This window comes from Desmodus rotundus, chromosome 1, assembly GCF_022682495.2.
Source record: "Desmodus rotundus isolate HL8 chromosome 1, HLdesRot8A.1, whole genome shotgun sequence".
Classification (NCBI taxonomy): domain Eukaryota; kingdom Metazoa; phylum Chordata; class Mammalia; order Chiroptera; family Phyllostomidae; genus Desmodus; species Desmodus rotundus.
Window position 1 is genome coordinate 26,424,143 of NC_071387.1, and position 20,858 is coordinate 26,445,000.

The 20,858-nt window shown below is 41.8% G+C and overlaps 1 protein-coding gene across 2 annotated transcripts; it reads left to right on the forward strand.

Annotated features, from left to right (window-relative positions):
* The first annotated feature begins 3,448 nt into the window (after positions 1-3,448).
* On the forward strand, positions 3,449-16,327 carry BAAT (bile acid-CoA:amino acid N-acyltransferase). 2 transcript variants are annotated; one of them, XM_024560052.3, is made up of 4 exons: positions 3,449-3,680; positions 8,397-8,899; positions 9,139-9,341; positions 12,332-16,327. In XM_024560052.3, the coding sequence occupies exons 2-4, from the start codon at positions 8,437-8,439 to the stop codon at positions 12,923-12,925; spliced, it is 1,260 nt and encodes a 419-aa protein (XP_024415820.2). In that variant the 5' UTR covers positions 3,449-3,680; positions 8,397-8,436; the 3' UTR covers positions 12,926-16,327. The 2 variants fall into 2 exon arrangements, with proteins under 2 accessions (XP_024415820.2, XP_045051243.2); XM_045195308.2 differs by lacking the exon at positions 3,449-3,680 and adding an exon at positions 3,688-4,437.
* Positions 16,328-20,858: the final 4,531 nt, after the last annotated feature.

A 20,858-nucleotide genomic window follows, 5' to 3' on the forward strand; every position in this document is an offset into this window, starting at 1 on the left:
TACTTGGCTCTGCCTCTTGGGATAGTTGCCCTTGGAACACACAGACCAAGCTGTGAGGAAGCCCAAACCAGCCCATACAGAAAGACCGCCTTGAGGCCCTCACATAGGAGAAATAACACCTCCAGTCGTGAGCCAGCATCAGCTTCCAGACATGTGAAAAAATGAGCCTTTCCCTGCCCTTGATCTTCCAGATGAGACACAGACATCCTGATACAGGGACAAGCTGATCCCACGAAGCCCTGTCATAATTCCCGGCCCATAGAACATGTGAGCATAATAAATAGTTGTTGCCTACCTCTATGTTTTGGGATGGTTTGTTACACAGCCATGGTAATTCGGAACACCTTTTGGGTTAATTAAATATTTGTGTGTGTGTTTACTTAAGAAATTAAAATATGTACCTAAGGAATCCACAAATTTTCAGGCCTGCCTGACCAAGGACAATTACAGAGGCTTTACCTGGAAGGCTTCTGGGGCACAGCCACGGTGAAGGGACCTGCAGTGATGGACTCAGGTCACTTTACATCATCCTGTTCCTGTCAGATTTGCCTCCTTTGCTTGGGAGGCTTCATTTTTAGATCTCTCTATCCTAGACCTTTGATGAAGGTTCGAAGTCATCTTCAGGTGTCTCTGCTGAGGTCTCTTTACGTCAGGAGGAGGGAACCTGAAGACACCTTTTCCCATTCTTGCTCAGTATCCAGTTCTTTTCTGCTCTTGGTCCTTTCCACTTGCTCTACCTGACCCCAAAATTGCAGGATCCTTTCATTTGGGGCTCCCTCAACAGTGAGATCACCCCACATCTGGCTGATCCACAGACCTGGACCCATGTCTTGCCCCAGGCACTTTCTCTGATCACAATAAGTGACAAAGAATTAACTCTTGTTTTTGATTTGTTGCAGTGATCCGCTACTCTGCTGCCTGGCAGGTCATCTCTCTGTCTCCCACAAATAGCTAAGTTATTATAGTCGCCTACAAATCATTTTGTATTACTTGAAAAATAGTAATATAATCATCGTGCAATGATATAATTCTATTTGTCCTTTTCCCACCTTTTTGGCATTATAATGTATTTCTATGCATTCTATAAGCTCCACAACATATTGTTATCATTTTTAAAGTCTTTTAATTACATTTAAACACACACATACGTATGTGCAACTATACTACAGCTATTTTTTAAAGGGCTTTTATAATTACCATTTTAATGGTCCCCACCTTTTCCACATATGCAGTAGTCTATCCGGCACAACTTCCCGCAAACATTTTAGCATTTCTCCTAGTGCCGTTCTTCTTCAGACAGAACCTTTCGGTTCTTTTCTCCCTGGAAATATGTTTACTTTGCCTTCATTTCTGAAGTGTAGTTTTGTGAGATAAAGAATTTACATTTTTAAAAAATTTCCTTTAAGGATCTTAAAAACTTATTACATTTTGGCTTCCATTGTTTATAGTAGGAGGTCAAATATTATTTTATTATTTGTTCTCCTGTGTGCAATGTTTCTGTTTTTCTCTGGCCGCTTTTAAGATTTGCTCTTTATATTTTAGTATTATCAGTTTGACAATAATGCCGTACTTATGGTTTTCTTAGGTGTGCCCTCCTTGTGATTTGCTGAATTTCTTGCAATCGTGGCATGTTTTTCAACAATTTTGAAAAACTTTCAGCCATTATTTTTTCAAATATTTCTTCTCTGCCCATCTCCCACTCATCTTTCTAAAGCACCAATTACATGTATGTTAGATTATTTGACATCGTCTCATGTGTCTCAAGTGCTCTATTCCTCTTTTACACCCTTTCTTCATCTATTAAATAATATCATAATGATATGACTGCGTAAGGTTATTGTGAGAATTGAAGGAGATAATAGAGGTAGGGTGCTTATTAGAATAACTGTCGAATAAACACTCGACAGATGTAAGCAGTTATTATCGTTATCTTCTCTGATAATTGTTATATCACCATATTTAACCAGACAGACAATCTGTATGTCTTTGAAGAGTGGCTCTAAATTTTTAGTTACTTGAGAGGTAAACATATTGCTGCAGTACTTTCCAATCCACATATGTTCTTTGAATCTTAAAATGTGCTTTCTGCTATAATTGGGTTGGTGCTTGTTACCCCTTGTTCATTGTCTAATTTTTTCTTAATAAGATCGATCACATAAGAATCACCGAAATATGATCAGAATTGCAGTAGGAAGATGAGCAATAGTTACCGACAATCTGATGCACTGAATAGCTATTTTTGATGCATAGAACGGAATTGTCTTTGAACTACCAAGTAGACAACACTATCCTGTGCTAGCACTCCGCTTGGTTTAGACGAGAAATGAAGTTACGTGACTCTGCTTTTCACTTTCCGAGTCTCGCTCCGCTGACGCTTGCTGCACGACTTTCCCATCACTGTTCTTACCAATGTCGCAGAGATCCCTGGTTCCTGAAAACAGATTTCTTTCCTAGACTCTGAACACTTGTATTAAATCTTCCTTACACCGTCTCTTCTATGGAATGATAGACCACAAAACTTTCAATTCATTGAAGGTCTTATTTCTTCATCTGTTTGCTTTAGGTGTCTTTTTTTACCTTTTTAAAAACTGAATTTATTGGGGTGACATTGGTTAATGAAATTATAAAATTATATAGGTTTCAAGTGTACAATTCTAAAAAAATCATCCACACATGGATGTGTTCACCACCCCAAGTCTTCCATCACCTTTTATCCCTCCTTTACCCTCTTTTACCTCCCCCCACCTATCCACCATGCTGTCTGTTTCTATGAGTTTTTATCCCTAATTCCTACACCTTTTTCACCCAGCCCTGCAAACCCCTCCCCTCTGAAAGCTGTCAGTCTGCTCTCTATCTATGCATCTGTTTCTATTTTGTTTGTTAGTTTATTTTGTTCATTAGACTCCACATATAAGTAAAACCATATGGTACTTGTCTTTTTCTCTCTTTTATCTTATGGCCGACTAGTACGTACTCCATTGTGTGAATGTACCACAGCTTTTCTATCCACTCATCTACTGATGGACACTTGGGCAGCTTCCAAATCTTGGCAATCATAAATAATGCTGCAATAAACATAGGGGTGCATATGTCTTTCAAATCAGTGTTTTTGGTTTCTTCTAATATAATCCCAGAAGTGGACTTGTTGGGTCATAAAGCAGTAGATTTTTAATTTTATGATATAACTCCATACTTCTTTCCATAGTGGCTGCTCCAATCTGCATTCCCACTGGGATCGAGGTGACCAATTGATGTTTCTCTCTCACATCATTTTCTCTCTCTCTCTCTCTCCCCCTCCCTCTCCCCTCTTTCCTCTCTCTCTAAGATGAATACAAAACCAAAACCGAAATAAAACAAACAAACAAACAAAAACCCAAAACAAAACAAGAGCTGGGTCATGAAATACGAGACTCCATTACGAAACATATTTACTGAAAGTCACAGGAGCTAGACTGAGCCTCTGCCCAGACTCTTGGCATAAATCGGCAATCCTGTCACTGGAAACTTAAAAAGAAGGAGCTGCTTACGGTTTCTGTGGAGACAACTTGAACTTTGAACACTAGGCTGGGGTGTTTTGAGTGTTACAAATCAGGGAACAACAGGCAAGTGTCCAGAGCTTGCTGCTTGCCATTGGCTCGGCAAGCCATTCTTCTCCGGTCGGCTTCTAGCAGGAGTTCGGGGTGAGTGTCTCAGGAATCAGGGCTGTTGTGGCCTCGCAGGACAGGTCTGCTTCCTGATTTCGTGGCAGGGCAGCTGGGAAGGCTGCTTTCATTTTGCTCTGTGTGTTTGTCTCAGCAGGTAGCACAGTTCTCAGTGGGACCATTACTTAATATCCGTGGGGGGTTTATTGCTCACTTGACTACAAAAGTCACAGTCCAGCTAATGTGAATTTATGGAGAGATTGTTTCTTGACTCAATAATTTTTTTTCTAGGATTTATTGCTGGGAAAGAGAGGGGAGGAAGTGCTAGTGATAAAACAAAAAAGCATCAGGCTCCTAGCAGGAATGGAATTTTTGTTTCTTGATTAGTAACATTAACTTCTGGGGATGACCTTTTGCTCTCTTTTATCTTTTTAATTCCTGCCTCCCGGCTTCTCAGTTCACGTTCTGCCAGTTTTTGCTGCCCTTCCTCTGAACAGGTCAAGTTCTCCCTGGGGGGTAGACTTGACTCACTTCCCCCTGGGAGTCTGGAGGTGGTCTGGAACCTGCTCAACGATGTGGAATTCAACTTTCAGCCCCCATCAGGTTGTGTCCGACCACAGTAAGATTAATCCTGTGTGAGAACACTCACTGTGGTTTCTTGCCTTCTAGTTGCCTGTTGTATCCTTGGTTTTCTTGACCCTCTGCAGTGTGCAGAGGTCCGCCTTCTGCTGCAAAGGAGTGAAGAAGCCTGGAAATTGTATATTGGATCTGAAGGAGTCTCAGCTTCAGGAGCAGTGTATCCAAATTCAATTGGGCTTTTATTCTTTCTTCTGCACTCCCTTTTTTCCTGAGAAATTTCACTCAATTTTATTATTATTATTATTATTATTATTATTTTGCTTTTTCATCTTTCATTTATTCTTTCATTTCATTCTTCAAACACTTACTGAACAATTAATATGTGCCAGACACTATTTTGGGAATCGAGGGACAGATGTTGAACCTTTAAAGTATAATTCCTGCCCTTGAGAACTAATTCATAACCTAGAGTAATGCCGTCCAATAGAATACTCTATGATGTTAGAAATGGTCTTATCTACACTGTCCAAGGCAGTAGCCATTAGTTATATGTGCCCACTAAGCAATTAAAATCTGGTTAGAATGACTTTAACCAGAGGAACAAAGTTTTAATTATTTTTAATGATTTGAAATTTAATTGGCTACATGTGGCTAAGACCAACAGATTTAGCTGGTAAAGAAATAATGAGCCCCATTTAGATTCAGACAGCCTATTACATACGTAGATGGTAAAGACAAGCAGAGCTAAAGGTGCCACCTCTCTGGGTCCTTGTCTCACACACCCAAAGGTTGTCCCTGAAACAAAAGGGGATGAATGACTTCCACACAGTTGTGACATACCCTGTTGCTGAGTAGCCAACTCTAGCCTGCAGCAAAATGATCATAGAGACTGCAGCTTGGCCTCCAGGGAGTGTGGGAGTAAGATGGAAAGTCCTATGGTGCTCTGAAACCAGGGAGGTGGGGGGAAAACTTCCTCATGGCGGCCTCCCACAAGACAGGGAGAGACACGTAAGGAAACCATCCTGTGAAGCCTCCTCTAAAGACGGCCTATCTTAGGAATGTGGCTGGGAAGAGCATAGGCCTCCTGCCCACATTTAAGCCATACAGTGGTTCAGGCTTTGTCTGTGGACACAAGGAAGTTCTCCAGGGTCCTGTGGCAGAGCCATCCCCCTGCAAAAGGTCTTAAGTGTTAGGCCAAAAGTGGTAGACTTTACCCCTATATGAATCTGGCAGGCATTGCTCAAAAACTGTTTGCAGTTAGAGGAAAAATTGGAATTGGGGGAGAATATAATTTCAATAGCCATTTAAAATAACCAATTCCTCTACTTGTCAAATGGTTGAAGTATGTGACTTTCTTTTCAATTTTCCTGGAGCCATTGCTTCCTTTTTAAATTGCTGGTTAAAGACGATGCACAGCGGAGCAGGACAAGTTGTATTACCAACTAACGTGAATCAGTAGCTTCATTGTAAAGACTGATTTTTTTTTTTGCCGTCCTTTGCAAAATGAGTCAGAAGATGGCAATTCTCCATCACCAATCTTATAAGACTCGTCCCTAGTCCTTCAGTCCTCTTCTTCCATTTTCAATTTATCTTTTAAAAAATCACCATATTGGACCATATGTGTATTTGTAAAATGAAAATGCTTGTTAAAATATAAAACAGTGGTATGATAAATAACAAAATGAGAAAAATGCCCTAAAACCAATTTTTATTACAGTGCTCTTCTTATACCACTCATACTTTGTAATGTTTACAATAATAGCAAAGTGTCAGGGCGCAGCTCAGTTGCAGCGTGTAAAAATTTGTTTCGTAGAATGCAAAATTTTCTCTGATTTTCTGTTACACCAATAGTTTGTTTACTCTCTTAGCTTATTCTACCAAGCATGAGGGGAATCTGGAGCAGGTAATTCAGGAAGGAGAGGCAAGCGTGATCAGTCTGTTACCCTCTTCTCCCTGCAATATGTAGTACTCACTGACCAGCAACAGCCTCCCTGACTTGGCATCCAAAAATGAAAATGGACTCAACAAACTGAACACGGTCCTTTTGCATACTGCCCTCAGTCCATCTCTGGGCTTTAGGAGGCAATTCTCGCAGAAAGAGGAAGAAACCTCAATATTTTATATTACAAAAGCACTGTATAAATACAGTATTTTTATTACATTTTTGGTGTTATTTTTTTCCTGCCCATCAGGAATCTAACTCCTGAGTATGTACACTGTGTGATACATGAGTATCATTAGGATCCTTAAAGTTTCAGTACTTTCATTCCTGACCTTGAGGAGTTTGCAGGCTCACTAGGGAGGAGTAGACCAGAGGCAGGATGCATGCTGGAAAGTGGGTATGGGAAGCAATTCAAATAAATCCAACTTGAAAATAAAATCTATATTGAGCCAATACATTGTATGGAAGTTTTGAGGAGGAGACTAATAACAAGAAGAGTTGGAAAGGATGTGTCAAACAGGGTAAATAAACGATCCCTTCTTCATGATCTCTTTGGAGGAGGACAAAGGAAACAACAGATACACAGGAAAGATCAGATCAGAAAATACCTACAGAGCCCTGAAGTGTTGCATGGGACGTGGGATTTTTTAAACATGGTCTCATCTCGCTAACATGAATGTGAGACCCATGAAATGTGAACTGATGCCCCCTTCTTCAAGATCTTTCCCAGCATTGAGGAAAAACATTCACAATCGTTCAGTTAATTCAAACCTGTTCCATTGACCATGACTTTGGATTTACATAAAATGGTCAGAAATCCCGGTTGTTGATAGAGGATCAGGTTGGGTGGGGGTGTTGTCATTGCAAGCAATCACTTTTAAAGTAAGTTCAAAAGGCATTTTCCCCTTGACCGTCACCTGCTTCTAATGACTCTCTTTTCACAGCGAAGGATTGGACATCAAGAATCGCTTTTTTGTCCCTGCCCTGCCAGAGCCAGTTTATTTTCTCCAGAAGCTTCTCTACTCACAAATCTAAACCTCGAAGTCTTTATTTTGTATTCCCCCATAAGAAGTTAAGGATCCCTTGGAGAATTGAGCTTTTTGAGGAAACACCTACTACCACAATGCGCGTAAAGATATTGTTGAAAAAATAGTACATTGTCAATGTCTCATATGAGACATATTTTTTAGAGCTAAATTCTGGAGAGACCTCACTGCACCCCCCACCCCCTCCACCCCAGGACCTGATAACTGTTTCTATGAGAATAATTAGAACAAGGAAACCGAGCAGGTTGCCTTCTTTCTGTGGCTCTCACTAATTCAGGGCCAACTCATGGCTCACAAAATGCTCTACTTTCCATGCTCCAGGTTTTCTTTGTTCAGAGCCTCTGATTCTAGTTCATATTTTCCCAGATCCTATTTTATTTTTATCTTACTCTGTATTTGTTTATCTGTAGATAGTTTAAATCCTTCGAGAAATGAGGTATAGAAGAAGTGAGGGAAGGAAGGAAAGAAGGAAGGAAGGAAGAAAAAAAGGAACACCTCAAATTTTCCTTATAATTGAGCAGAGTAAAAAAAGGCTGATCCAATGTATATTATAGTCTCTTGACTACAAACAACATTTTTACATTTATCACTCCCTTGTAAAGGCATAAAAGCAGAAACAAGATCATACCATGTTATTTTTCCTGAAAAAGAACAAATAATAACTGTGAAAAGGGCGGGGTGGGATTAGAGACGAAAAAACAAACACGCCCACAATATACGTCTGGTTTATGTAACTGCAGCCCAGGTAGGTTGGGGGCTGAAATGCAGCACTGATCCTTCCTATAAGTCCTTGACCATGATCACCCCCTGGGCGCTAACAAATACCCTGTGAATCCGTCGTATGGGTATTGTCTCAACTGAGGAATTCAAGCTCAATTTACTTAAAACCACAAAACTAAGATTTACTACACTGTTACAGTGGATAAGATAGGAGGCTGCGGTGCCAGACCTAGCCTGAATTTCCAGTTTGCTATTAATTATTTATGCGACTTTGGTCCTATCACTGACCCTGTTTCCTCCTAGGTAAAATGAGAACAATGGGTCACTCTGAACCTCCTCCAAATGTTCTACACACCAAGTGTGCACTGACTCCAAGGAGTCTAATGGGGCTAGACCTAACATAAGCCTTGTCTAGACCTTTTCTTCGGAATTTAGGGCTCCAACTCAAAGTCTCCTCTTCCACTGCAGGTCAGGAAATACCACTCAGTGGTCCCTTGGCCAGCCGCCAATGCCCCAGCTGACAGCCACCCCAGCAAGTGCCCTTGCCGATGAGCCCGTGCACATCCGAGCGACCGGCCTGCCTCCGATGCAGCTGGTGACCCTCACAGCGTCTCTGAAGGATGAGAAGGGAAATCTGTTCCGGTCCAAAGCCTTCTACAGGGCTAACGAGGCTGGCGAGCTGGACCTGAAGCAGGCTCCTTCCTTAGGAGGCGACTATGTAGGGGTCCATCCGATGGGCCTCTTTTGGTCTCTGAAGCCTGAGAAGCCTTTCAAGAGGCTGCTTAAGAGGGACGTGATGAACAGCCCCTTTTCTGTCACTCTGGACATATACAACTCGGTTTGCCTCCTACAGTCAGCCATGGTTCAGCCTGACGCCAGTCAGGTGGTGCAGCGCTGGTTCCGACGCCCAGGGACGCAGCGCGTGCAGATCCGAGAAGGCCGCCTGCGAGGAGCTCTTTTTCTCCCCCCAGGTGAGACTAATCGTTGATGGTAGAGAAAACAGTGTTGATGGGAAAAAACCACAAAACATAAAGCAAAAACAAACGGCATCAAGTATTGGAGAACTAGTATTTCTGCAATCTATTAAAACTAATTTGCCCTTGTGTGGTGGTGTGTGGAGGCGGAATTCATTTTTCTTCGACTGTGCTGGCCACTTGGCCCTCTTTTCACTGTTTCTAATCTCCTTCTCTTCTCCCTTTCTTGTTTTCAGGAGAAGGCCCTTTCCCTGGAATCATCGATTTGTTTGGGGGCTTGGGGGGTCTGGTTGAATTCCGAGCCAGTCTTTTGGCTGCCCACGGCTTTGCAGTCCTGGCATTAGCGTATTTTGCCTATGATGACCTGCCCAAACTACTGCTGGAGGTGGACCTGGAGTATTTTGAGGAAGCTGCCAACTTGCTCCTAGCTCATCCCAAGGTATTTAAACTACTCTTCCTTTTTCCTTGCAACCTTATAGTAATAGACAAAAAATATCGCCAGTGTCGGTTCTGCTCATTTTACCAATCTGTTTAGACTTGGGCACACACACGAGTTTGCACTTAACATGGGAATGCTAATGTCTACCTTGTGGGATTGTGGGGTTGATGAGAGGTCAGCTCAGTGCTTACTGGTGTAAAGAAGACGATAAAAAGGGGTGGATGTAAGTGCTTGTGATTTATTCACAAGGGGCTCTTCAGTGTTTTATTGGCCGCCAATCTCAAATCTCAAATCAGCCACCAATTCTCAGGCTTGACATGTTTTCCAACTTCAGTGATTATCTCAGCGTGGGGTAATGCTGGCATAAATCACATGAAAGAGTCCTGAGACTGAGAACAATGCAGAAGTTCAATGTAAGAGCTGGGCTATGAGAGCAGAGCAGGATTAGCAGCAAAACTGACTTAGCTGCACCATCTGACTTGGCTGCATCCGCTTTTTAGTTTCAGATCCAGGAGCAGAATTAAGCTTTAAGTAGGAGTTCAGTGTCAGGAGCTAGGCTAGGGAAAGGAAGGGTGATTTTATATCTTTTTGTCAAGCATCACTGTACTATTGAAAGCGTGGTCCATGGACCACAGATCTCGGCCTCACCTAGGAGCCTTTGAGTGTAGACTCTCAGGTCCTGTCTCTGGATCAACATCTGCATTTTAACAACATCCCCAGGTAATTCGTATGCACATTCAAGCTTGATAAGGGCTGGAACAGTACATTGGATAGCTTAGGTCTTTTCTAGGAATTAAATATCAGCTGATGTAGTTCACTTCAGGAGCTCACAGAATGCTGGTATTTGTGGTAATGATTAAAAAAAGATACTTAAGGATAAACAGCACATGGTCAGGTGTCAAGGTCAACATTCTGTTAAGTTGAGCCATATTAACTTATCATTTTCTAGTTAAAAAGTATTCAAATATCAGTCATTGTATTTCTTATCGTTCAACCTCACAGTGGTAAAATAATCATACCAGCTAACATTAAGTGACTATTTGTTAGACTCTATGCTAAATACTTTAGATATACTCTCATTTAATTGATGCTTATGGGAACTTTGTGAAATGAGTACTATTGACATCGTCCTCATTTTTCAAATGAGAAAGCATAGTCAGGTGAAGTAATGTGCCACAACCACGCGCCCAGTGACAGAGCCCTTCTGGCAATGTCTTTGCTCCAGACCTTAAGTCATCCTCACTCCCCAGCTCGTATCCTTGTCTGCCTGGAGAGCCTTCGCTCTTCCCAAGGCAGAGAGCTGGGTTTCCTATTGGATGGAGCACATCGGCATCTTCATCTTCAATGTCACCACCACCACCACCATCGTCATCAACAAACACACGTGCGCTTTTTCTAGTCTTTTTGTCTCTTTTGAAAACACTACCTAGAAGGAATTAAATCCCATACAAAATATTTTCAAGGTATTATTTTTTTCATTTCAAATTTAACTATTTGTGACATTGTCTGAGGAGAAAGAGCAATTGCCAAACTTCAGTTTGGAATTACATTCAGCAGACGAGGTTCAATTGCTCCCTCTTCCCCTTGATACTGTTGTAACCTTGAGTGAGACTGAGATTCACTGAATATCAGTTTTCTTGGAAGAACTGAGATAATGTGTGTAAAGCACTTAGCCTAGAGTCTAGCACAATGATTTTCAAACTTTTTCATCTCATGGCACACATCAACTGATTAATAAAATTCTGTACCACACCAAAAATATATATATTTTGTGATCTGACAAGAAAAATAGGTATAATATTGATTCATACTCACCAGATGGCCATGGTTGTACTGGCTGTTCTCATTTTTTAATTTGGCAATCTAAAGGAAAAGAGGTCAGTGCCCCTGACTAAGTGGTCAGGTATTCCATGTTTTTTAAAAAAATTCTTGTGGCACGCCAGTTGAAAATCATTGGTCGAGTGTATAGTAAACTCAATAAATCCACCTTGTCATCATTGCCTATCTGGTGTCTTCCCTCTCCCTTTCCCCATATCCTCGACCAGTCCCAGAGTGTTTTAGATTCTACTCCAGAATCTTTCTCAATACATCAGACCCTCTTTACCTTCCTTGCCACTGTCTTAGTTTGTTCTCTCATCATCGCTCACCTGTGATATTGCAGTTACGTATAAACCAGTTTCCTATCTCCAGTTAGGTCTCTTCTCTCTCACTCCACTATTGATTCCTCAAGCAGATGCTTCCCAAGTGTGGATATACACTAGATTTCCTAGGAAATAGTTTATAGTATCAATTTTTGGGGCCTCCTCAGCCCAATTGTAGTAGAAACTTGAACAATTGGATCTTGGAAAGCTCTAATTTCAATACATTTTTTTTCATGTGATTCTGATGACAGAAAGATGTTGGGAATATAATTGTGAGAAAAATAAACATACTGGGTGGCTATGTCTTTGCCGTTTTCTGTCCAGAATGCCAATCCTTTCCTCCTTCATCTCTTAGACTCCGACTACTTTTCCTGCTGGACAGGGGACTGAAATTTGCCTGTTGGTAGAATCCAAATCTTTCCTCATTAGGATTAGCCTTTGGATTATGAATGTGCTGCAAAATGCTATTGCAATATGAACTACACTAACATATTATTTGAAAGAACCTAGGAAACCTCTTTTCCTAGCAGGAGAGAAGAATTTGATTCTTCAGAAAGCTAACCTGCCTCTGCTCATGTGATATCAAATGTTGTTGTGCATTAGATCCTTTAGGCTTTTATAGAAGTCTGCCTTTGATGACCCTCAGTAACAATCCTGCCGGGAAAGTGATATCGTCACCCCCATAAGACAATAGGGCTCAGAGAGGGTAAGTAGGTAGTGTTCTCAGTCACAGAAGCTGGCGAACCTGAGTGCCAGGTCCCCCACCCCTCATTTTCTGGCTGTCCATCACACTAGCTGACCCTTTTCAGTGCATGGCCTATAACGGGTTCCCTTTATTTTGCCTTTCAGATCCAAGGGCCAGGAGTTGGAGTGATGTCTGTGAGCAAAGGTGCAGAGATTGGGCTGGCCATGGCCTGCTTCCTGAAGCAGGTGGTGGCCACTGTCTGCATCAATGGGCCCAATGCCATCTTTGACTTTCCATTCAAGTACAGGGATCTGGTTATGTTACCCGTGCACTCATTTGTGGAGCGCATGCAGACTGATGTTTCAGGGGCCGTGCGCCTCTTCCACTACAGGGGAGACCCCCAGGATAAAGTGAATCAGCAGAGCGTGTTGCCAATTGAAAAGGCTCAGGGCCAGATCCTTTTCATAATAGGAGAGAATGACCAATCGATAAATAGCAGAGAATATGCTAAGCAGGCCCTGGAGCAGCTGAAGAGTCATGGGAGAAGCAATGGACGGATGCTGGTCTATCCTGGGGCAGGCCACCTCATAGAGCCACCCTATGCGCCCCTATGCTATGCTTCACGGAACAATGCTGGGTCCCTAATCCTGCTCTGGGGTGGGGACCCTGCTGCACACGCGGCAGCCCAGGAGCATGCCTGGGGAGAGATCCAGAAATTCTTCAGGCAACACCTCACACAAACCAGAAGCCAACTGTGAGCAAGGGCTAAGGGTGAGATAAGGTAGGGAGACAAAAACCTGAGGGCAAGGCAGGGATGTGGTGAGGAGAGAGGGCTCTCCCAATTTCTCTATATTCGCAGTCATCTTGAATGAACTGAACTAAAAATGGTCAAAATCAAAGGATCAGGGCGTAGATACACCTGAAATATTTCTGGTAAATTGTACGCACTTTGAATTTTTGTAAGTTGAGTCTTAGTTTGTCTGCACCGGGGTATGTTGCTATTTCAGTGCAAACTGAATAATCTTTTGTGCCCCAGTTTGGACCCAGGTATTGCCAATCTAGATAAATTCCCTGGAACTTCCAAGATACTCGTGGAAATATGTTTTCTGTTTAAACTATTTTGAGTTGAATTTGTGACATTTGATATGAAAAGCTCTAACACCACCATCAAGTGTAATGCTTGCCTTAGATTGCCAGTGGATACTTTAATTTCATTTCTTAAGCATAGGGATACTTCTTTTTCTTTGTAAAAGATACTATTACAATTTCAATCAGGAATTGGATTGAATTTAATTAAGTGTCTTTGTAGCATTTGTTGAAGTTAAATGAATTCAAGAGCACTTGGAACAGTGCCTGGCACACAGAAATTCCTCTATGAGTTAGCTGTTAAAATTTTCATAATGCTTTCCTCCTTCAATCTGTTAATGTGGTGAATTACATTCATTAATGAACTAATTTTGCTTTCTCATATTGACTAGTTTTAAAATTTATTGTGGAGCCAATAAATTTTCACCCATATTTTCTGGAACACATTTTTCTCTTATAATTGTCCACATATTCCTCGTCGTTTCTTTGCATGCTATCTCTTTTTCCTTCCATTCTGACTTGCCAAATACTTGTCTATTTTGTGGCTGTTTTTCAAGAACAGCTTTAGGTTTATCCATCAAATCTATTTTTTCCTGATTCATCAATCTATTTCTTTAAAATAATACCATATGATCTCACTCATATGTGGAATCTAATGAACAAACTGAACTAACAAGCAAAACAAAGACAGACTCATAGATGGAGAGCAGGCTGACAGTTATGGGCAGAAATGAGGGGGTGGAGGGATTGCACAAAAAGGAAAAAGAACTTGTGGACCTGGACAACAGTGTGGTGATTGCAGTGGGGGGAGGGGGCATAAGAGGGTAAGTGGTAATGAAAAAATACCATAAAATTTTTTTAAAGTCAAAAAAACCATGAGATATAATCAATATATTTGCCTTTCTGCCCGCAAAGACAAGCTCTTCAGCAAACACCGCATCTTTCTCTCCATGACATCCCCCTCATTAATTTCAGATTACTGACTTTTAAAGAAAATGTATTTTTTAGAGAGAGGGGAAGGGAGGGTGACAAACATCAGTATAAGAGAGAAACATCAGCAGGCTGCCTCTTTTACACTCCCTGTCCGGACACTGAACCCTCGACCCAGGCATGTGCCCTGACTGGGCATTGAACTGGCAACCTTTTGCTTTGTGAAATGACATCCAACTAACTGAGCCACACTAGTCAGGGCTCAGGTTATTGATTTTCTTTTACAATCAGTAATTATTTAACATGACTGTGCTTTAATAGTTTCTTTGCTTCTCACTGTTTCTTATAACCCATCTTTTTAATTCTTGGCTTTATCATCCATTTGGCTATTTTTCCAAAGGAGAAACTCAAGTTATTATTTAAATAGATTCATGTTCCTCTTTCTATATTTTGCTCTCACTCTCTAATTGTAATTTTTGTACACATAGGATTGGATCTTAACCATTATTTCCTCTCAGCACTTTGGTCCTTTTATTTTGACATCCATGGTTGCCAATGAGAAACCTGATTCTTATTACTTTGTGGGTTTTTTCCTCTTCACTGAAAGCTTTTTACAATTTTCTCTTTGTTCTTGATGTTCTTGATGTTCTTGAGTCCATCAAGATACGACCAGGAGTGGGTTTATAATTTCTATTTTATTTTGCTTGGTAGTTTATGGGCCAAACAATATCTCATGTTCATGCCTAAACCAAGCACAGGCATAGGAAATGAGACACCATACTGACTTAAACAATCAAGATTTACCCACAGGTACAGAGATGAGCCAAGCATCCACTGAAGAACATGTCCATTTAGTGGACAATAACAAAAACATGATCCATTAGTAGCATTTTGAGTAGCCAAACAGCATAGTTGACCCCACCTGCTTTTCCTATGTCTCCTAATTATTTTTGTAACAAATGAAAATGGAGGTAGGAAGGTGCCCTTCTGGTTTTTGACACATTTCAAGTATCTTCTGTAACTCCTGGGCAAAGATTACTCCTGAATTAACCTGTCCAGACATTTCGATTCTCTAAGCTGTTCTCTCCTTCCAAGCACACTTGAGCTGACTGCAGAAGGCCCTCTAAATTGAATGTGGAACCCCTGCCATCTTCCTATTTATGTGCGTATGTGAGTCCCAGTGACTTTTACCTTACCGCATTCCCTTTGGAGGGTGGTTCGGCAGTCTTCCTCAAAGGCAACAGTTTATGTGCCTTCGAGTACACAAGTAATGAATAATGCTGGACCTGGCAGTCCTCCCAGTCTCTGGGTTTTATTTATTCCTAAGGCTTGCAACTCTGATGTTTCATTGTTATGTTTTAAACATGAATGGCAACTTTTCTCTCATTCTTTTATGTGCTCTTCACAGATTTCTATTGCTTCTGGTAGAAAGTTTCATTGGTTTATAAATCTCTGCTGCATATACTGTTGGAAGCCTAACCTTCCTTTTTTCTAATAAAACCCAAGTGGGTCCTTGTGCTTGGACAATTCTAGACTTACTCCAGCCCCACAGGTGAGTGCTGATTGGTGTAGACCAATCATGGTGGTCTTTTTTCTTCACCCAGGGATGAGTGTAGGTGTGGCCATGTGACATCATTCTGGCCAATGAGATGTCAGGGACATCTGAAGGTAATGGCAATTGACTGAAAGAGACATTTGGGAATTTTGGAGGACGTTTTCCTTGTCTTAGAAAACAAAGAGATAGCAGCTTTTCCCTTTGGATTTTGTTTTGTCTCGAGGCTGAGGATATTGGGGCCATGAGAGGAGCCAGTCTGAGAACAAAACCGATATGCAAGGTCTGAATCATATGAGTTGCAGAGAAATAAATGGAATTGGGGCTGTAATGAGGATGTTTCCATAGTTGCTTAACCTTTGGGTTTCTTGTTGTTGGAGTCAATAAATTTCCTTATTTGTTTATGCTATCGACAGCGGGACTTTCTGTCATTTGTACCGAAGACTATCACAATCACGAACACTTAGCCCACCATGGCAGCCCACCCTCTCTTGGATCTGAACTGAGGCAGTATAGAAGGATAAATTGTACAACCGAATTAAAAAAAAATGGAATGAGAGGAATTAAAAATTAATAAACCATCTTGAATTTATTTATCAGCCTTTTAAAGTTTTGTAAGCTCACATAATATGCATAAGCTGAGAATTATGTATGGTAGTAAGAGGTGACTGTATTACATTTTTTTAAAGATTTCATTTATTTATTTTTATAGAGAGGGAAAGAGAGGGAGAAAGAGAGGGAACGAAATACCAATGTGCAAGAGATATATTGATTGGTTGCCTCTCATACTCCCACCACTGGGGGCCTGGCCCACAACTCAGGCATGTGCCCTGACTGGGAATTTGAACTGGAGACCTCTCCGTTTGCAGGCTGGCGCTCAATCCACCGAGCCACACCAGCCAGGGCTGTATTGCATTTTCTTTCTGCTGATGGGACAGAGGGTGAAGAAGTGAAATATTCTACGGTGAGTAGAGCCACTTCCTGACTGGAGATGAGTTGAAAATAAGCCGCCTATTTTGCAGAAACACAGGCACAAAAATGCTTACTGAGTGCTTACTGTATACTAGGAACTCTGCTAAAAGCTTTTCATGCATTACCTGATTTAATTCTCACGTCAACTTTATGGCATGGCGTCCCCATTCAATGCCCTCACTTTCACAGTGGGCACCCAGTGAGGCTGGGAATTCAACTTACATTGTAATCTAGCCAGTCACAAGATAAGATTCTGGGTTTGATTTTTAGCAATCTCAGCCCTGTGGCTACAGGAGATAAGGATATTCTTCAGAGCACACACAGAAGCTTTTAATTATTTATGGAGCATATAAACTGGAATTAAAATCCCTGAGTTCATCCTTTTCTTTCTACATCTTGTCCAGTAATATTAAGAGCAACCAGCTGATCTCATTATTATATTTATTTACCAACCACTCTCAGTGCCAAAATCTGTATTAGTCAGGGTTCTCCAAAGAAACAAAACCAACAGAATGTATGTAGAGAAAGAAATTTATTTTATAAGGAATGGCTCATGCAATTATAGAGGCTGAGAAGTCCCAAGAGCTGCAATCGGCAAGCCGGAACCGAGGAGAGCTAATGGTGTAATTCCAGTCTGAGTCTGAAGGCCGAGGAAGCATGAGAGCTCTTATGAGGGTTCCATTCCGAAGGCTGGCAGGCCCAAGGTCCAAGGCAGGCCAATGTTTCCATCTGAGTGTGAAAGCAGGAAAAGGCCAATGTTCTAGCTCGAGCAGCCAGGCAGGAGGAGTTCCTTCTCACTTGCAGGGAGGTCAGTCTTTCTGTCCTAGGTGGCTTTCAGCCGATGGGATGGGCAATCTACTTTTTACTTAGTCTACTGATTCAGAAGTTGATTTCATCCAAAACGCCCTCACGGACACACCCAGAATAATGTCTGAACACCTGGTGGCTCAGTTAGGTTGACACATAAATTTAACCGTCACATCATAGGTTGTCACTAAATTATTTATATTTTACAGCTGTGTTAATTACGGGATGAGAGCTTAACTTACCTAAACTCAGGTAGTAGAGATAAATATACAACAGGATTGAACTTACGGTCTTTTCCCAAGACTCAGGCAACTGCTATTTCACCCATCTGCCAGCGGTATCTACCCAGGTTGCAGTAGCTTTTGTCTGTTGTACTGTGGCTTCCACTATAGTTGAGGTTGAATGTGGTAAGTGTTCTTCCAATTGCTCAGTCTGATTGGCTAAGCACATAATAGTAAAAGACTTTGGTAGAGAAAAAAAAAGTATTGTGTAAATGGTCCCCAACCTTTTTGGCACCAGGGACTGGTTTTGTGGAAGACAATTTTTCCCCAGACCCGGGGTGAGGGATGGTTTCAGGATGATTTGAGTGCATTACATTCAAGCTCACCTCCTGTGATGGGTGGCCCAGTTCCTAATAGGCTCTGACCGGGACCAGTCTGAGGCCTGGAGATTGGGGAGTCCTGATGTAAAGTCTCTCACATAATAGTAAAAGACAGGCTTTCTCCCAGTCCAAATGCACAGGGCTTTGCAAATACCATGATATCACTACACTCACAGAAAGATAAAGCAGACCAAGAGGAGGTGTGTTCTGGCCTCAGTGAGAAAGGTTCAGTCAAGGTCCATCATTGCCCTGAGTGAGAAAACTGGGACAAAGAAGGAGAACACCCACGAAGAGAAGGAAAGTTAATGTCCCCAAAGGGATTGATTTTACCATTAAGAGACTGGCTTCACCAGAAGAGTTGCAATTACACTTAATTGGCAAGTTTAGCCTGAATGGTGTAGCTTAGTGGGTTGGGCATGTGCCCTATTGTTAATTTGCTTACAAATGCAATGATCAAGCCTCTATGAGCCTTGTACAGGTACAGATACCAGCATCTTCCTCATACAAATAAGAAAGTGAAGGTAAAAGACATATAATAGCCCTGGCTGGTGTGGTTCAATGGACTGAGTGCTAACCTACAAACCGAAAGGTTGCTGGTTCGATTCCTGGTCAGGACACATGCCTGGGTTGTGGGCCAGGTCCTCGGTCGGGGGCATGCACTGATGCCTATTTCTCTCACACATTGATGTTTCTCTCCCACTCTTTCTCTCTCTCTTCTCCTTTCTCTAAAAATAAATACATAAAATCTTTTTTAAAAAGTTTATTTTCCTTCCCTCTACTCAGTGGGATAGAGAAGCTCCATAGGAAATTTAGACTGGTTTCAGAAAATATTTATGCAGAGAAATGGGTTAAATATTTTCTCCTGCTACATTTAATAAGTACGAGTCTGTCACAAAATAACAGGTTGCCTTTGAGGAGCTCAGAGCCTGGTTGCAGCCCTGCAAGGGTGAGGTTCAGACCTGGTGTGTGGGGGCTTCCACCCCGAGAATCCTGCCTGAGGGCTCAGGTAGAATCAGAGACCTCATCTTCCTTGCCTTGACACTTGTCCCCACCTGTCCCCCACCAGCACTCCGCCACAGTAGGGGCAAAGTTACTATGAAAAGCTATGGAAACACAGGTGGGTGGGTGGTGGTAATTCTATCCTCAGGAAGAGCATCATAGAGAATATGGCATTGAACTGCATCTCAAAATACATATTTTTGAAGGTTCTAGAACAAAGATGCCACAAGAATGAGAAGGAATAAGTCTGATGAAGGGGTACATCACTAATAATCCTATAAGGACGCATATCAGAGTCCTTCGGTTTTGTTTAATAAGAGGTTTTTTTTTTTTTTTTAACAGAGTTAGATTCCAACTGCATGCCAATGAGGCAAAAGTTACCGTGGTAGAGCTGGTACATGTTCATCAAGTTCAGTGATTTATCAGGCAGCGGTAGACTGATCAATACATATCCAGCGGGTCTTGGTATGACTGATTATACCAAATGCGTGAAAATCTATCTTTGAGGAGGTCAAACAACTCAAAATCCCTCTAAGGGCAAATTAATTCACAGCTGTCGACTAGTTAATTAGCCCTTGATGTGGACATCATTGGGCCCAAGATCCCGAACCAGAGAGAGCCTCCCCGGAAAACAGGCCGCTGGAGCGGAGGGGCACCTGCCTGTCTTCACACTTACCCCTGTGGCTGCTGAGAACAGGACAGAAGAGATGCCCAAGCGAGGAAGTACCTGACTGCATGGTCCCTACGAAAAGCAGAAACTCTGTTGGCTACAAAGAGGGATAGTAAGAAGGTAGTATTAACATTAAATACAGAATTATGTAGGAAGAGTCTGACTCCAGTGAGTCTGGATTTACTCAATTCTGAAAGACTGCAGAACATCACTTGAAATTGGAAAAAAAAATTGCTTTACAAAATGATTGAATGGAGATATGACTTTATATAACAACATTAAACATCATTGTCCCCCCCCAAAAGAGCTATTCTCTGTTCCAAAATATTTGAGATAAATTGAGAGACAGAAGTTTCATTAAAGTTGACGGGGCAAACTTTAAAAAGGGTGCAACACTTACCCCACTCTTTACTCTTCACACAGGCTTCCTTGGTTTTCTGGGAAGGCGATAGAATGAAACCTACAGATGCTGGCACACAGGGGACCAAGCCACACTGATGGCAGAGGCTCCAGGCTTGAGCGGTGTCAATGTTGCTTTTCTTGGCAAAGTCATTTCTAATGCTAGAAGTGCGTGTGGAGTGGCCTGGGCTCTATAGGAGTCAATGGGCTGGAGAGTAGGGTCAAACTCAGTTTCTTTTTCTTTTCAGCTTTTCATCACTGAGAAGGGGAGTTACATTTAGAAAAGTTTCTCTAGAAAGAGTGTTACTGAGCGCTGTTATCCTGCCACATCTAAGGCAGCTCAGATCCTGCTGCGGCCGTCTCACAGCTGTCTTTCATACCCTTCCAACCCACTCTCTGTCGTTACTGCCACTACCCCAGTCAAAGTCATAATCACGCTTTGCCCCATGCAGTGACCTCTGAGTTGAAAACCTCATTTCCATTCTTGATTCCTTTCAACCCATTCTACACAGGGAAGCAGCCCAGAAGGACTTTTTAGAAATACAAATCTCATTACGCCATTCTCTTGCTTACTAAGGGCTTTCTGTCCTCTAAGGGCTTCCCATAACCTTAGGATAAACTCTAAAATCCGTAACAAGGCCTCCAAAGTCCTCAACATACTCACCAGCATCATCA